General features: G+C 57.3%; 1 protein-coding gene across 2 annotated transcripts in view; it reads left to right on the top strand.

Moving 5' to 3' along the window:
* Positions 1 to 13,171, top strand: part of LINGO1 (leucine rich repeat and Ig domain containing 1) — a 166,018-nt gene extending 152,847 nt beyond the window's left edge. For both annotated transcript variants that reach the window (XM_052807105.1, XM_052807104.1), the window contains one exon: positions 10,868 to 13,171. In XM_052807105.1, coding sequence (XP_052663065.1) covers positions 10,880 to 12,721 — 1,842 coding nt within the window. In that variant the 5' untranslated portion in view covers positions 10,868 to 10,879 and the 3' untranslated portion in view covers positions 12,722 to 13,171. The remainder of the gene's footprint in view (positions 1 to 10,867) is intronic.
* Positions 13,172 to 14,062: the final 891 nt, after the last annotated feature.

Here is a 14,062-nt window from a genome sequence, read left to right as displayed (position 1 = left end):
TGGCGAGCAAAGTCTGAGCACTCTCGGAGGCTCTTCTTACTCTCCGTGCAGGCAAACCTCTCCGTCCTGTACCTGAACCTAGCCTTTCTCCATCGCCCCTTTGGATTGGGGGCAGTCACTGAGAGCCAAATTGATATGGTCTAACCCAAAATGTGAGCCTGGGGAGCCAGGAGGGGCATTACGGGTGAGCACTGGCCCAGCAGCTTGCTTCTGCCCCAGCTCCGCTGGCAAGCAACTTGTGCATTGTACCATGGAGCAAGGCACAGCAACGAGGATTAGGTAGAAAATGTAGATGGCAGCTGTAGCCGTGCTTTAAATGAACATGCACTGTAGGAGCCAGATGAAGGAAAGGAATTAGGGCCACAGCAGTGAGCAGTGTGAAAACCTTCCTGCCTGGCCCATGCTGGGGGAGCAGCCTGGCACAGCTCTGCAAGCTCCCAGTGGGTCCAAGTCTGCCACCAGGACCTCAGGGATGTGAGGGACACCCAGAGGGACACCTAACGGGGCACCTCTTTTCTGCTGGGAATCGGGCAGGCAAGGGCCTACCGGCATCCCTGAGCCCGGAGAGGGACACCAGCCCCTCTTGTACCCTGGTGAACCAGGTTATTTCAGCACTGTTGCCGAGGGCAGCAAGTGCTGCTGGGGCCGCAGTGGTCCCCCAACGCTCCGCTGGGGCTGTGCCATGCCGTGGCTGTCCCACGGAGCTGGCGCGCTGCGTATCACACTGCCGCTTTGGGCTTGAGCTACGATTTGCTCTAGGAAACATGGAATTGCGCTGCCATTAGGTGCTGCCATTAAACTGATTTGTGCTCAGCCTGTTTATCCTTTTCAATGGGAAAAGATACAGAAGCTGAACTGAAATGGAAACCCTGGCCTTGCATTTCTGATTTAATTTCTATGCACTGTTTTTCCCTGTGATTACTTTTGTTCTCACATACAGCCGAGAGTGCAGGCTCTGTATTATTATCAACATCACTGGGGAGAAGGAGGAAGGGGCAGAAAGCATCTCTTTCAGCTCAAACAAAACACAACAAAACCACCCCAAAACTGCCCTCCGTTGAGGGCAGCGGGGGAACCGCTCCATCCCCACATTGGGTCCTTCCTTTTTCTCCATGCCCACGGGCTCAGCGCAATCGCCCACTAGAAGACAGAAAGGGCCGAGGAACGGCACGGCTCCCCGTGGCACAGCTGATGCTGCTGGTGTGCTGACACCCCTTATCGTAGGCTTTAAACCGATTGCGCTTTTCGCCTCTGCTCCAGCTGCTTCACAGCCGCGGGGCAGTGCTGCCTGCCCTGCATCGAGCCCTTCCCCGGCACAACGCGGCGCAGCCGGACACGTTCCCAAAGCGCCTGGGGCTGAGATTTGCTGAGGCGCAGCACCCGCAGCCAGCACCGGCTCAGCTTGGGGTACCCTTGCTAGTGAAATCAATGTGTCGGATTTCATGAAATTGCCCTGAAAAATCCCAGAGTTTCCAGTGCTTCGGTTTCTCCTCTCAACCAGCATTTCACACCTTTTCATTCTTGCTTGGGGGAGGTCTGAGGTTTGGGTGCAGTGCCAGGACCCCAGGAGCTCTGTGCGCAGCCCCCATACCTGCAGAGGACACGTATCAGCAGGGCTGGCAGCACCTGGAGCCCAGATCCTGGCCAGGCTGCATCCCGCAGCACCTCCCCGCCACCGGGATTTGGGCTGGGAAGGGCTGGCGAGGTGGTGACCCCTCGTCCCCGGCTGGCTGGCACTGCCTGGCCACTCGCATCAGCAGCACCCGCTCTGCCTGGCTTCGTGGGTATGGCTGACTGCAGGACAGGCGGGCTCAGCCGTGGCTCAGCACGGTTTGTTTTTATCTAATCTATTTTATTGTTGAATGAAACAATAACAGCAAATACAGGCCCTGAAGACAAGCCATAAATAATGCAAAAATCAAACAAGCGAGAAAAGGGGAAAGAAAAAAGAATTATACATGTAAAACCAGCACAGAAAAAGCCAGGCTGGGAAGAGGAATCTTCTCTCCGTGTTTGCCATCACTCATGCTTTCTTTGGCTCCCTTTTTTCTCCACTTCTCGCTTTCTGGAAATTCCTGCGGTACTAAATTTGTTATTATGTGAATGAAACTTAATAATAATTGGGGAGGGGGCGGGGAGAGAGAGATCTGGCTTGCGGGAAGGAGTCGGGAAAGGAGGTGGATGGAGAGGACCGGGGCTTTCGTCTCTCGCAGCGCCCTGAAACGCAGCCATGCCCCTGCCCAAGCCCACCACCCTGCTCTGCCCCTGCATCCCCGCGGGAGACAGGGCAGGGACAGCTCTGCCGATGCCGCCTGGCGCTCGCGGGGCTGTTGGTCCTGGCAGCACGGCACGTCCTCATTGCCCCGTGCAGCTTGTCCTGCCAATGGGTTATCACAGAGCCATCTTCGCTGGGCTGGGCTGGGCTGCAGTTGGCCTCTTCTGAAAGGCTTCCAAGGCCACTTATTCTAGGCAGCAGTATAAAAATATCAGGGCCGGTCCTAAAGGGAGGTAAATCAGCAGGTTTCCCAGGAGTCAGCGAAGCTGCTGGGTTTATGTCCTCTGAAGTCCTCTCGCTATTATCCCAAAGGTTTCCAGAGGAATATGCAGCGCTCTGGAGCAGCCTTTTTACTTTTCTAGGTATCCTGCACTGGTTGTAGGGATATTTAAGGGACGTGGCGTGGGAACAGAAGTGGTGCAGTCTAAGTAAGTACGGTCTAAGCTTAAATTAAACATAAGGAACGTGACCAGTCCCTGGCAGCAATGTTGCTCTGTGGCACTGCAGGCTTGGGACGCGCTTGCCGGTCCTCAGTTGCTGCGGCTGCACAGCGTTTGGGACTTTGATCTGGGGTTTCCACCTTCAAGCAGTTGCAGGGACACAGTGGGGATGCAGAGGCTTGGACTCGTGGCTGTTAGAGCTGGTCACATCGCAAAGCTTCAGCGATGTCCCCGTATGGCCCTGTGGAGTGAGGTTGCTTATGGGGCCAGGGTGTCGGGCTGGTTTGGCATTTGCCTTCCTGCTGAGCCAGCCCTGGGTAAAGGAGGGCAGAAGGCACCGCGGGTGCTCCCCATCTCTGCTTGTGGCCCTGGTTTTCTGCTGCTGCAGCTGATGGGTGCCCCAGCCCCACTCTGGGCGCTGAGCAGAGCTCTAGGGCACTGCAGAGCCATGGGACACCTTTTGGCAGAGGGTGATGGCTGGAGGGGACGGGATGTCCCCAGGCAGGCAGCGGTGGGGAGGGAGCAGCTTGTCTTGGTGCCAGACAGCTGCCCCTGCCAGGCCCTTCGTGGCGTCCCCAGGTGTGGTTTGTGCATTGGGATTACCAGGAGCAGCAGCTCAGCCTGGCAGGGCCTGCCCACCTCGCTGCTGGGACGCTGGCGCTGGCCACAGCGCAGGGACCGTCCTCGGGGGCCGGCGCCTGGGTCTGGGGGAGCGGGAAGACACCGGTCACCGGACCAACCATCGAGGCGAGCTCATACAGAAAAGCCATCTGCTCCTGCTCTGGAGGAAACGTGCTGTGGCAGCGGGGTGACTTTGTACCAGCCGCTTTTATGCTACATCAGGTGGTGTCCTGCCCCTGACTCAAACGCAGGGTTTAGCACAGGCACCGTACAGCTGCGCTCCAGCTGATTCAGCAGCACCGCGACAGCGTGCTGAGCCACGCAGAGCTGCCCCGGCAGTACCGGGGCCACGCAGAGCAGGTGGGCAGGGCGGCCAAGCCGCCTGGACTGTCCCCCATCCTCCAGCTTTGCAGTGCCCTCCCTGGTGCTGGGGCTGCTTGGAGCGCTTCTGGGGAGCTCAGGGCAGCGCAGAAGGTGTTTGGGTACCGCTCGAGCCCATTCCCAGGAAAAAACAATCCTCCCACCAGTGCAACAAGAAAGGGCATCTGCCAGCCGTGGCTGGGCTGTGCTGGGAGGAGAAGGCAGTTTTCTCCATGCATGAGCAGGAGCGGGACGGTGGCCCAGGCTCTGGCAGCTGCCGATGCCCTGCTCTCCCCAAAGGGCCTTTGCAGGCACAGCCTCGGGGACGGCCTCATCCCGTGACGCCTTGCTGGCCGTGGGCACGTCGAGGCAGAACGCAGGGGATGCCTTCGCAATGCCATCGTGACCCTGGCGGCTCTCCCAGAAGACACTCATTGGACAGACCTTTGTTTCACCTCTCCGGTGCAAATGTTTCCATAGTCCTAAGAGCCTGGGGTTTTTCCATCCTCCTTTGACAGCTACAGACAGGGAAGAAAAAACCATCTACGGAGACCCTCATGCTATACTGAAGCCTCCTCCACCCAGCATGTGCTCATCACTCGAGTGCCTGCTGAGCTGGGTGCCTTCGGGTGAGCACCTAAAAACATCCTGGTGAGCCAGCCCATGTCCACAGAGACAGGAATTCCAAGGAGAGTTGCTGACATAAAGAAAGAAAGAGAAGGCCCATTCCACTAGCTGGTGCACGTCCTTCCCAGCATCCCAGCACACACCATTCTCCTGCTGACCCAGCCCAAAATATCTCCAGTGCTGGAGTCCCAAGGCCAAGCCTTGGGAGATATTCCCACAGCAAACACAGCTCTCCTGCTCTTTGTCTCACAAGCAGGAAAAAAAAAAATCAGCCTCCTCCCGTCTTGCCTGACACGGGAAGCATTGAACCACCAACCGGCAGCGGCTGCGGCAGCGGTGGGCCAGCCCGCGTCCCGGCCACCTCAGTCGATAAGTAGGGGAGTGTGGCTGGCTCCGAGCCCGAGCTCCACGGTGCGCTGCACCCTTACATTCCTCATTTATCTCTTGCTAGCTCAGGGCTTTACACCCCCGGCATCCACAGCTGCCTTCGCAATTACTTATTGATCACTTGTCAGGATGTTTTCTTTGCTGATGGGGCACTGAAGCATGTGCAGCCAAAGAGTGAGAAAAGACGTTAAAAACAAAGGAGCAAAGGTGTGAGAAGGGTGAGCAGCTCTTGCGGAGATGTGAGCGCAGCAACAAACAGCCTCAGCAAAAACTGCTCTGAGCTTCAGCATCCTGCAGAGACAACCAGGATCTCCTTCGCATCGCCCTGCTCCAATAACAGGCCTGCCGAGCCTGTAAACTGCTCTCCAAGTTGGCTCTGGGCCATCGCTGGTTGTCCCTCCACCATACATATCTGTCCCTGCATCGGGTCGAGCAGATCCACAGCCCAGCGCTAAATCAGTGGACGGCTGGGCCGAAGCCTCCCCCTCCCAGCGTCCCAGCCCCTCAGCCCGCTTTAGAGCTCTTCTCCTCCCCTGTGCATCCCCCTCCCCTTTCTTCTGCTCTTCTTGCCCTTTGGCTTGGTGCTTCCCTGACTTAATTCCTCGCGGCGCTGGGGGCACCACGTTTTGGGTGGAAGAGCCCGTCGCCTCGAGGAAACGCTTTTGCAGGGCGGTCCCGCAGGCTGGCTGCTGCGGGTAGCTGGTGCCAGCCAGGCGGTGTCAGTGCCGGAAGGGGATTTGCATCTTAAATACGTCTTCATGCTCTTTTTTACAGCCTCAGAGCAACTGCCAGAGCAGATCGGGTTGCATGCACCTATTCCAGGCTCCCGCCTCAGAGCAGCTGAAAGCAGATACTTCAGAAAGCTGAGCAAAAGCTCCGGGCTGGAGAGTCGTGCCTTCACGTGGGTGAGCGGGAGCCAGTGACCCCGGGCAGCTTGTGGCTGGCGGGCCTGAGGGTGGTCTCCTCTCTGGCTAACCTGCCGTGGTCCATTGCCTCACACGACTTGTTCGTATGTGCCCACCACCCTGAACAAGGCACTGCTGGAGGGGTCCTCCTCAGCTTCTGCCCGTTTCTCCCCCCACTTCTCACACCCTCCTGTGCTGCTTCTGGAGGATTTGGGGCCAGGCCAGGCCACAGGGCAGCCCTTTGCACTGCGGCAGCCTGTTTTCATGCCCTTCGTTAACAGCCCATCCAATAATGAAGGTCTAGAGGAAATGCGGCGGCAGCTTTCTGTCACCCAGGCCAGCACTGTGCCTTCGGCCACCCTGTCTGCTGCCCACCAGCCAGCCCTGGCAGCGCTCGGAGCTGACTTTAGGCTCTCCCCTCTTTGGTTTCTTTTTACCCATGTGAAGCAGCGTGGTCCCGGGAGGGAAACTGCCCCCTCCACCCTGTGCGCTCTGGCCCCTGCTCCCACCCATCCCTGAGCATCCCCGGGCACTGGGGAGAAGGGCAGCTACTACCGACACCTGCGCTCCAGGGACTGGGTGGGAAAAGAGGAGGAGGAGGGAGCCGGTAGGGCGGGAAGGAAAGACAGAGAGACAAAGCAAAAGGGCCCAGAAATGCGTGCTGGACACAGGGAGAATGATGGAGAGAGGAGGAAATGGGCACGAACGTGTTTGGCAAATTAAAGCTTCTCCCTTTGTTTTGCTGCTTTGCAGATAGCTACAGGAACACTTAGTGCAGAGCCTGGGGTCTGGATAAGCAACTCTTTTAGCAGCAGGAAAGGTTGTTAAATATTTATTTGTAAACCTGTAGTCTTTATCTCTAAAATGTAGTCAAGTTCAATAAAATTTGATTTAGCTGGAGCAGCTTAGAGGAGACGAGAGCACTGACTCCGAAAGCTGTGTTTCGGCGGCTTTGTGCGAAGCCGGCAGACCAGAGGTGGGGGCGAGCCCGTGGCTGGCCCACACCCCTACCCAAAGGCACCCTGCAGCCCAGCGTGGGTGCCTGGTGCTGCTGGGATCAGGCCCACTCCTGCATGCTCCATGGCCCTGCAGCAAGGTCAGCTCCTACAGGGACGGACAGGGTGGGGATCGCGCTCCCCCGGCCCTGCTGAGCCCCAAAGCACTGTGGGCCCCCCCGGGAATATGGCTTCCTTCATCCTAAATTGCCTGTTGTCGGTCGATGCTCTCGAAAGCATCTGGTTCAAGGGTGAACGTCTCCCAGAGTGTAATTTATGGCTGCCAGGTGGGGCTTATAGCTGACTCGGGGATTTTTGCCGCTTGCTCGCTGTCAGCGTGGCAGACGGATCGCTCGGTGCCGAGGAGCACCAAGCCCGGCCCCAGCTGCAGGGCACCCCTGTGGGGCGGTGAGCGGGGGGCAGCCCAAAGGACAGTGGTGATGGCAGAGGGCACGGCCCGGTGCGCTGCCCACCCCTCGGGGCAGGAGGGCGGCAGCAGCCTTGGGAGCAAACCCAGGTGCCGAGGCTGGGCTCCCTCCTGGGTCATTGCCTGGCTTTGGGTTCCCTGCGGCCGTTCCTCCCACACCGGGGCAGCCCGTGCCCGTCACAATGGAGTAAACCCCACGCACGTCAGTGCTCCAGCCCGGCCCCAGGCTGCATTTCCAGGCACAGGCCCAGAATGGCATCTTTCCTCCCAGCGCTGATCCCAGCCAGAGACGCTCAGCGGGTCCCGCTGCATTTAGCACCAAGGCAGCACGGCTCCAGTGCGCCCATCTGCGCCTTGGGCCGAGTCTAGCAGCTTCCCCGGGGGAAGGGGTTGTCCTTTGGAGCCCTCGTCCCCAGGCGGCAGGGTGGCGAGGGCAGGGGTGAGTGGACGCCGTGGCTCTGGGCATGATTTTTGCGCTGGTTTGCTCATTGCCTAAAGGCAGTGAGTCTGGCAGCTGCTCCTTTCTTACCAATTCCTTTTTTTTATGTGAGAAATGAGAGCCACGTTCACGCCAGAGGGCTGCAGCTCTCCCTTGCCTGGCCCGGCCCATGCGTCACAGCCACGTGGCCTGATCCCGCCTGGCAGCTCGTGCTGGGCACCCTGGAGGGGTGCTCCGGCCCATTTCGCAGTCCTCCTCAGAGTAAATCTGGGAGAGCTTCAACGTTTGGTAGCACTTTGTCTCAGTCACTTCCCGGTTTCCTGCGCGCAGCGATTGCTGAGAGCAGCCACTGCCGTCTCTGCCCTGGAGACACCAGACCCTCTCCCCAGCGTCACCCAAGCCCATCCGAGGTGGCCGCAGCCCCTCGCTCAGCCGGCACCCACGGCCCCAGCACCGGGCACCGCAGCACCGTGTGGCGGCAGACGCAGGACGGCCGAAAAGGACAGCCCTAACTTTGGGCTGAGGTTCACTGACGTGACGCGAGTCCAGCCACTGCGGGGGGGGGGGGATGCGTGGCGGTCAGTGGAAAGCCATGCGCGGGTTGTTGACTTCAGCTCGCACAATAATCACCATTTGAATCATTTTTAGAAGGGCACCTCTTAATATCTGCCTCGCCTTGAGGCACAAATATTCCCTTCTGAAACAACCAGAGGTAAATGGGAACCAGAAGTGATTTAAAGCTCATCTTAGCCCAGAATTTTTCAGCTTATTCATTGTCTTTCTCCCAAAGCTCTTCTGTGGCTCTGGCTATTAAGATTACGGATGTTTTTGTCAGGGATTGTATTTATCACGGATTTAAATTTAGCTGAGAACTAATAACATGTGAGGTGTGTCTAGACTTCAATTCTACACAAGTGGGCTTGTCTCGACTTTAACAACATGCAGATTTTGCTTCATTCATCTATCACCTCTTTGCTTATATTTTAACCATTGGCGCCGCATCGCTCCCAGCAGCTCTGGCCGCTGCCCCTCCACCGAGGCCGGTGCAGGGACAACAGCGCAGGACCAAATGCATTGCAGGTGCAATCCCCTTCCCACCGGCAGAGAAGCAGATTTTGGCCCAGGGGAGGTCCGGGCCGATGCGGGAGCCATGCACGGGGCCCTGCAGCAGGATTCGGCTCTCACCCCCGCCCCATGCCCAGCAGGGACCAGCATGCAGCTGCACACACGGGCAGTGCTGAAATTTCAGCCCAGAACACAGCCAAATAAGGCCGGCTGCCTGGCACTCTAATGAGCTGAAGTCTTTTCAGCCCTGGTATAATTAAGCCCCTTAGACTGTATTTTGTTTTGCATGCAGTGTTTTGCTTGCTTTGATGGCTTTCTCAGCACGGCTGTGAGGAGCGGGAATTGGTTTCTGAGAAACACCAGGCGAGGGATGCCACGAGCGAGCCGGCGCACGTTGGCAAGCGGGCCGTGGGAGCAGCAGTGCCGGCAGCACTCGCGGGCAGGAGGAGCGGACGTTCGCCGGCCACGTGCCGCCTGCAGGGAGAGGCGGCAACAGCGGCACGGGGAACCCCTGGCAGGTCGGCGCCGGCCAGGGCTGCAGTACAAGCCTGGGGAGCAATTCCACGTGCAGCCCTTCGCCTGAGAGCTGCCAACCGGCAGCGCCATCCTGGCCCTGGGACACCAGCACATCCCTCTGGCAGGTCCCGGCCCCAGCCCCACTTGTATTTGTAGGACTGCCCGGCAGCGTCAGCACTCAGGAGGTGATGACGACTTGTAAATACCCAGCAACCAGCTCTTTGGCCCAGGCCCAAGCGAACCCACTGGAAATGTTTCTACTGGACTGGGACTTGCTGGCCCGGGGCCGGCAGGCAGGAGCTCAGCAGCGCTGCCAGGGGAGCTGTGCAGGATCAGCTCCTGGCATCGCACCCTGTCACTTTGGGGGTGATGTGCTTCGGGTGGTCCCCAGCGACCAGCCCCACCACAGAGGTAGCGGGGAAAGGGGATGGAGAAGGACAGCGAACCGGGAGGAAAAGGCAGGAGGATTTCTGTGGGGACTCCGGGACCTCACAGCCAGATCGCCTGGTGTGCCGAGGCCTGGTGGTTTCCGAGATGGCGCTGGTGGACGTTTTTATGACCCGTCCATCATCTTTCATCCTTGCATCTTGCAAAGAAATTTTGAAAAATTTTTTGGGACCAAAAGTTATACTTGGGTCATATATCTGTATGAAATGATGAATATAAACAGATGCAATGGAAGTAATGCACAGAATGCGTACCAGACCCATAAATAGTGCCAGAGCCGGAAAAGTAATGTACAGGATATATAATGATGGATACAAATGGAGCCAATGGAAGTAGTGTATTGAGCATATTCAGCGATAGCCATAAATAGCATTAGTGGAAGCAATGCAGAGTGTACACACAACAATAGATATAAACACGGTCTGGCGTAGCTGTACATCTAATATGCAGTATTAATATGACTTGATCCCTCATAACAGCTTGAGCAACAAGGAAATAAATGCAACCGAGGCAGCGTGACAGGGAGCGTTCGCTTCTGCCTGCCGATGGGCCGGGGCACGAACCAGACCGTAACCCCCGAGGAAGTCTCCCAGCCCTCCCCAGGGAAGGCAGCAGGAGGCCGGGCCTTTCCCGGCCGAGACCAGGCAGACCCCCTTACCCCATAGCACCCCTGGACCTCACGTCAGGCTATAGCTCACTCTGCAGATACACTGACCCGTTGCTGTTTCTCAGAGGGGAGTGGTGCAGGTCTGCACCTTGCAGGCAGGCACGGCGGGAGGCAAGGGGCCAGCCCTGGAGGGGGGACACAGAGACCGGGCTGCTGCGGAGCCTGGGGGAGCGCAGGGGAAGGGGACCGGTCCCCATGGAGCTGTCACTGTTGCTCCCCACTCGGACACCCCGCTGCCAGCCGAGCCCAAGCGGGGTTCCCCCAGATGCTCAATCCTGCGCTCAGCTCCTCTGCGTTTGCAAAGCAGTCTTTATATTCAGGCTCCATCTACAGGGAACTGAATAATTTCAAGAGCTTAAAATAGGATGTAGATAGATGTGTTCAGTATTAAATTTTTTTTTTTTTTTTTTTAAGCAGCCAAGGAAGCGAGGTCTGTCTGACACAGATTCCTCAAGGCTTTCCACTCAAAGTCTGTGCACGTTCAGTCATCAAGTGGAAAGTTGGGAGGTGGGGAGGAGAGATGGTCTTGTAGCCAAAGGGCTGGATTTCAGCTGGAAAATGAGAACCTCTGCTCTGCCTCAGCGGTGCCTTTTGCCTTAACGTCAGCTCTACCAGGACTGTAAACCTTTTGCCGCGGCTGTGCCTGTTGTTTGCTCACATCCACCTTGCTCTTTCTCTCCCCCGTGTTACCTGCAGGTGAGAGATAGGATGGTAGCTGGGGAGGCGAGTATGCGCAGCCCAATCCTGGCCTGCTGGCAGCCGATTCTCCTCCTGATGCTGGGATCCATCCTGTCCGGCTCCGCCACGGGCTGCCCGCCGCGCTGCGAGTGCTCTGCCCAGGAGCGTGCTGTCCTATGCCACCGGAAGCGATTCATGGTCGTGCCGGAGGGGATCCCAACCGAGACCAGGCTGCTGGACCTGGGCAAGAACCGCATCAAGACGCTCAACCAGGATGAATTTGCCAACTACCCTCACCTAGAGGAGCTGGAGCTAAATGAGAACATTATCAGTGCCATTGAACCTGGGGCTTTCAACAACCTCTTCAACCTCAGGACGCTGGGGCTCAGGAGTAACAGACTCAAGCTGATCCCCTTGGGGGTGTTTACCGGACTCAGCAACCTTACCAAGCTAGACATTAGTGAGAACAAAATTGTGATCCTCCTAGACTACATGTTCCAGGACTTGTACAACCTGAAGTCTTTGGAGGTGGGGGACAATGACCTTGTCTACATCTCCCACCGGGCCTTCAGCGGCCTCAACAGCCTGGAGCAGCTGACCCTGGAGAAATGCAACCTGACCTCCATCCCCACGGAGGCCCTGTCTCACCTTCACGGCTTGATCGTGCTGCGGCTGCGCCATCTGAACATCAACACCATCCGGGATTACTCGTTCAAGAGGCTGTACCGGCTCAAGGTCCTCGAGATCTCACACTGGCCCTACCTGGATACTATGACGTCCAACTGCCTCTATGGGCTGAACCTGACCTCCTTGTCCATCACCCACTGCAACCTGACGTCCATCCCGTATGTGTCGGTGAGGCACTTGGTTTACCTCCGGTTCCTGAACCTGTCCTACAACCCCATTGTCACCATCGAGGGCTCCATGCTCCATGACCTGCTCAGGCTGCAGGAGATCCAGCTGGTGGGAGGGCAGCTCACCACGGTCGAGCCCTTCGCCTTCCGCGGCCTCAATTACCTGCGCATCCTGAACGTGTCCGGGAATTTGCTGACCACCCTGGAGGAGTCAGCCTTCCACTCGGTGGGCAACCTGGAGACGCTCATCCTTGACAACAACCCCTTAGCCTGCGACTGTCGGCTGCTCTGGGTTTTCCGGCGGCGATGGAGACTGAACTTCAACAAGCAGCAGCCCACCTGCTCCACCCCCGAGTTCGTCCAGGGCAAGGAGTTCAAAGACTTCCCCGACGTCCTCCTGCCCAACTACTTCACCTGCCGCCGAGCACGGATACGGGACCGCAAACCTCAGCAGATCTTCGTGGACGAAGGCCACACGGTCCATTTTGTCTGCCGGGCAGATGGGGACCCGCCCCCCACCATCATGTGGCTCTCTCCCCGGAAGCACCTCATCTCTACCAAAACCAACGGGCGGCTCACTGTCTTCCCTGACGGCACGCTGGAGGTGCGCTACGCCCAGATCCAGGACAATGGCACCTACCTATGCATCGCCAGCAACGCGGGTGGCAACGACACCATGCTGGCCCACCTGCACGTGCGCAGCTACTCCCCAGACTGGCCCCACCAGCCCAACAAGACCTTCGCGTTCATCTCCAACCAGCCCAACGAGAGCGATGCCAACAGCACGCGCGCCACCGTGCCTTTCCCCTTTGACATCAAGACTCTCATCATCGCCACCACCATGGGCTTCATTTCCTTCCTGGGCGTCGTGCTCTTCTGTCTGGTGCTCCTCTTCCTGTGGAGCCGGGGGAAAGGCAACACCAAGCACAACATTGAAATCGAGTACGTGCCACGCAAGTCCGACGCGGGCATCAGCTCTGCCGATGCGCCGCGCAAGTTCAACATGAAAATGATTTAACCAGGCAACAATTTGCAAATAATAATGGTGGTTGTTTTTTTTTTAAAAAAAGAACAAATGAACAAATAAAAAATAATTAAAAAACAAACATTGCTACAAACATACCGACCTCTGTCCTTCCACCACGCCCTCTGTCCCTGTCCAAACCCACTGCACCCGCACTGTCACCACCTCTTTCTCCTCCTCCTCTTCTTTATACCAGGAAAACATTCAGCTGATGTCTTCAGGACTCCTGTGTTTGTAAGGACTTTGTCTGATGGACTCTGGTGTCAGATATAACTGAGAGGGAAAAGCAACAGAGGGGGGAAAAAAAAGAAAGAAAAAAGAAATAAAATCAATAAAAAGTTACGAACTTTCTTCTGTAACTTTGATTTCAATAATTATGGATTTTTATGAAAACTTGAAATAATAAAAAAAACCCTATTTCCTATAGATAGTTGGAATGCAAAATCTTGACTTCTTGATCTGTCCAGTTCTGTATCTCCGGCGAGCGCTCGTTTTCTCGCCGCGGAGGCGTTTTCCAGCCGCCTCACTGAGAACAGCCCCTGGCCAGGGCGAGTCTCCCACTGATGCCAAAGGTTCGCGCTCCCCCAAAAGGCACTTCCCGCAGTGTCTTGGGCCCTGCACAGCACCAAAAGGAGTTTGACTTGTTTTCCCCAAGGACCGGTTGTGGTGTTTTAGCCATTCACCTGCCCGCCCCCAAAGCCCGGGGGAGTGAGGCTGCGGCGCTGACGTGCATAAGCCGTACATAGCGGGGCTGTGTTTGCCTGCCCTCCGCGTGGTGAGAAGAACGCAAAGCCCCGTCGCGGGGCAGCCCGCAGGGCAGGCAGCAGCTCGCTGTGCCCGCGGCCCCTGGGTTGAGAGCTAGCGGGGCCGGGCTTGGCCCGGGCAGCGCTGGGGGTACCTGGGGATCCTACTGCCTCTTACGCGGGGAGAGGACTTTCTACCTGCCGTTGCCAGCAGCACAGCGGTGTCTCCTCTCCGATGGGGGACAAGGTGGCTCTTGTGCTGTGGACAGCTGTCCCTGCGGGCGGGGATGCTGCAATTCCATTAGAGCCCCTGCTGGCAGGACAAGCCGGCAGTGCCCTGCCCGGCCCTGTCCACCCCTGGTACCCAGCGCTGCTCCCCACCTACCTGTAGTGACTCTCACGGTGGTTTTCAGACCTGACTGCTGGCAGCCAGACTCACAAGCACCCTCAGGCACATCCAAGGGAATTTAGCTTCCACGCTTGCAGGAGACTTTGTCTGAAAATAACCAAAATTACATACATTTATAAACACACACGTGCACAGCCTGAGCCAGAGGAAAACAGGCGCAGGGCTGCAGCAGGGAGGTGGTGC

This window comes from Harpia harpyja, chromosome 14 (genome assembly GCF_026419915.1).
Source record: "Harpia harpyja isolate bHarHar1 chromosome 14, bHarHar1 primary haplotype, whole genome shotgun sequence".
Classification (NCBI taxonomy): domain Eukaryota; kingdom Metazoa; phylum Chordata; class Aves; order Accipitriformes; family Accipitridae; genus Harpia; species Harpia harpyja.
The sequence above is the reverse complement of the archived record's forward strand: the minus strand, read 5'-3'. Positions and strand labels throughout refer to the sequence as shown.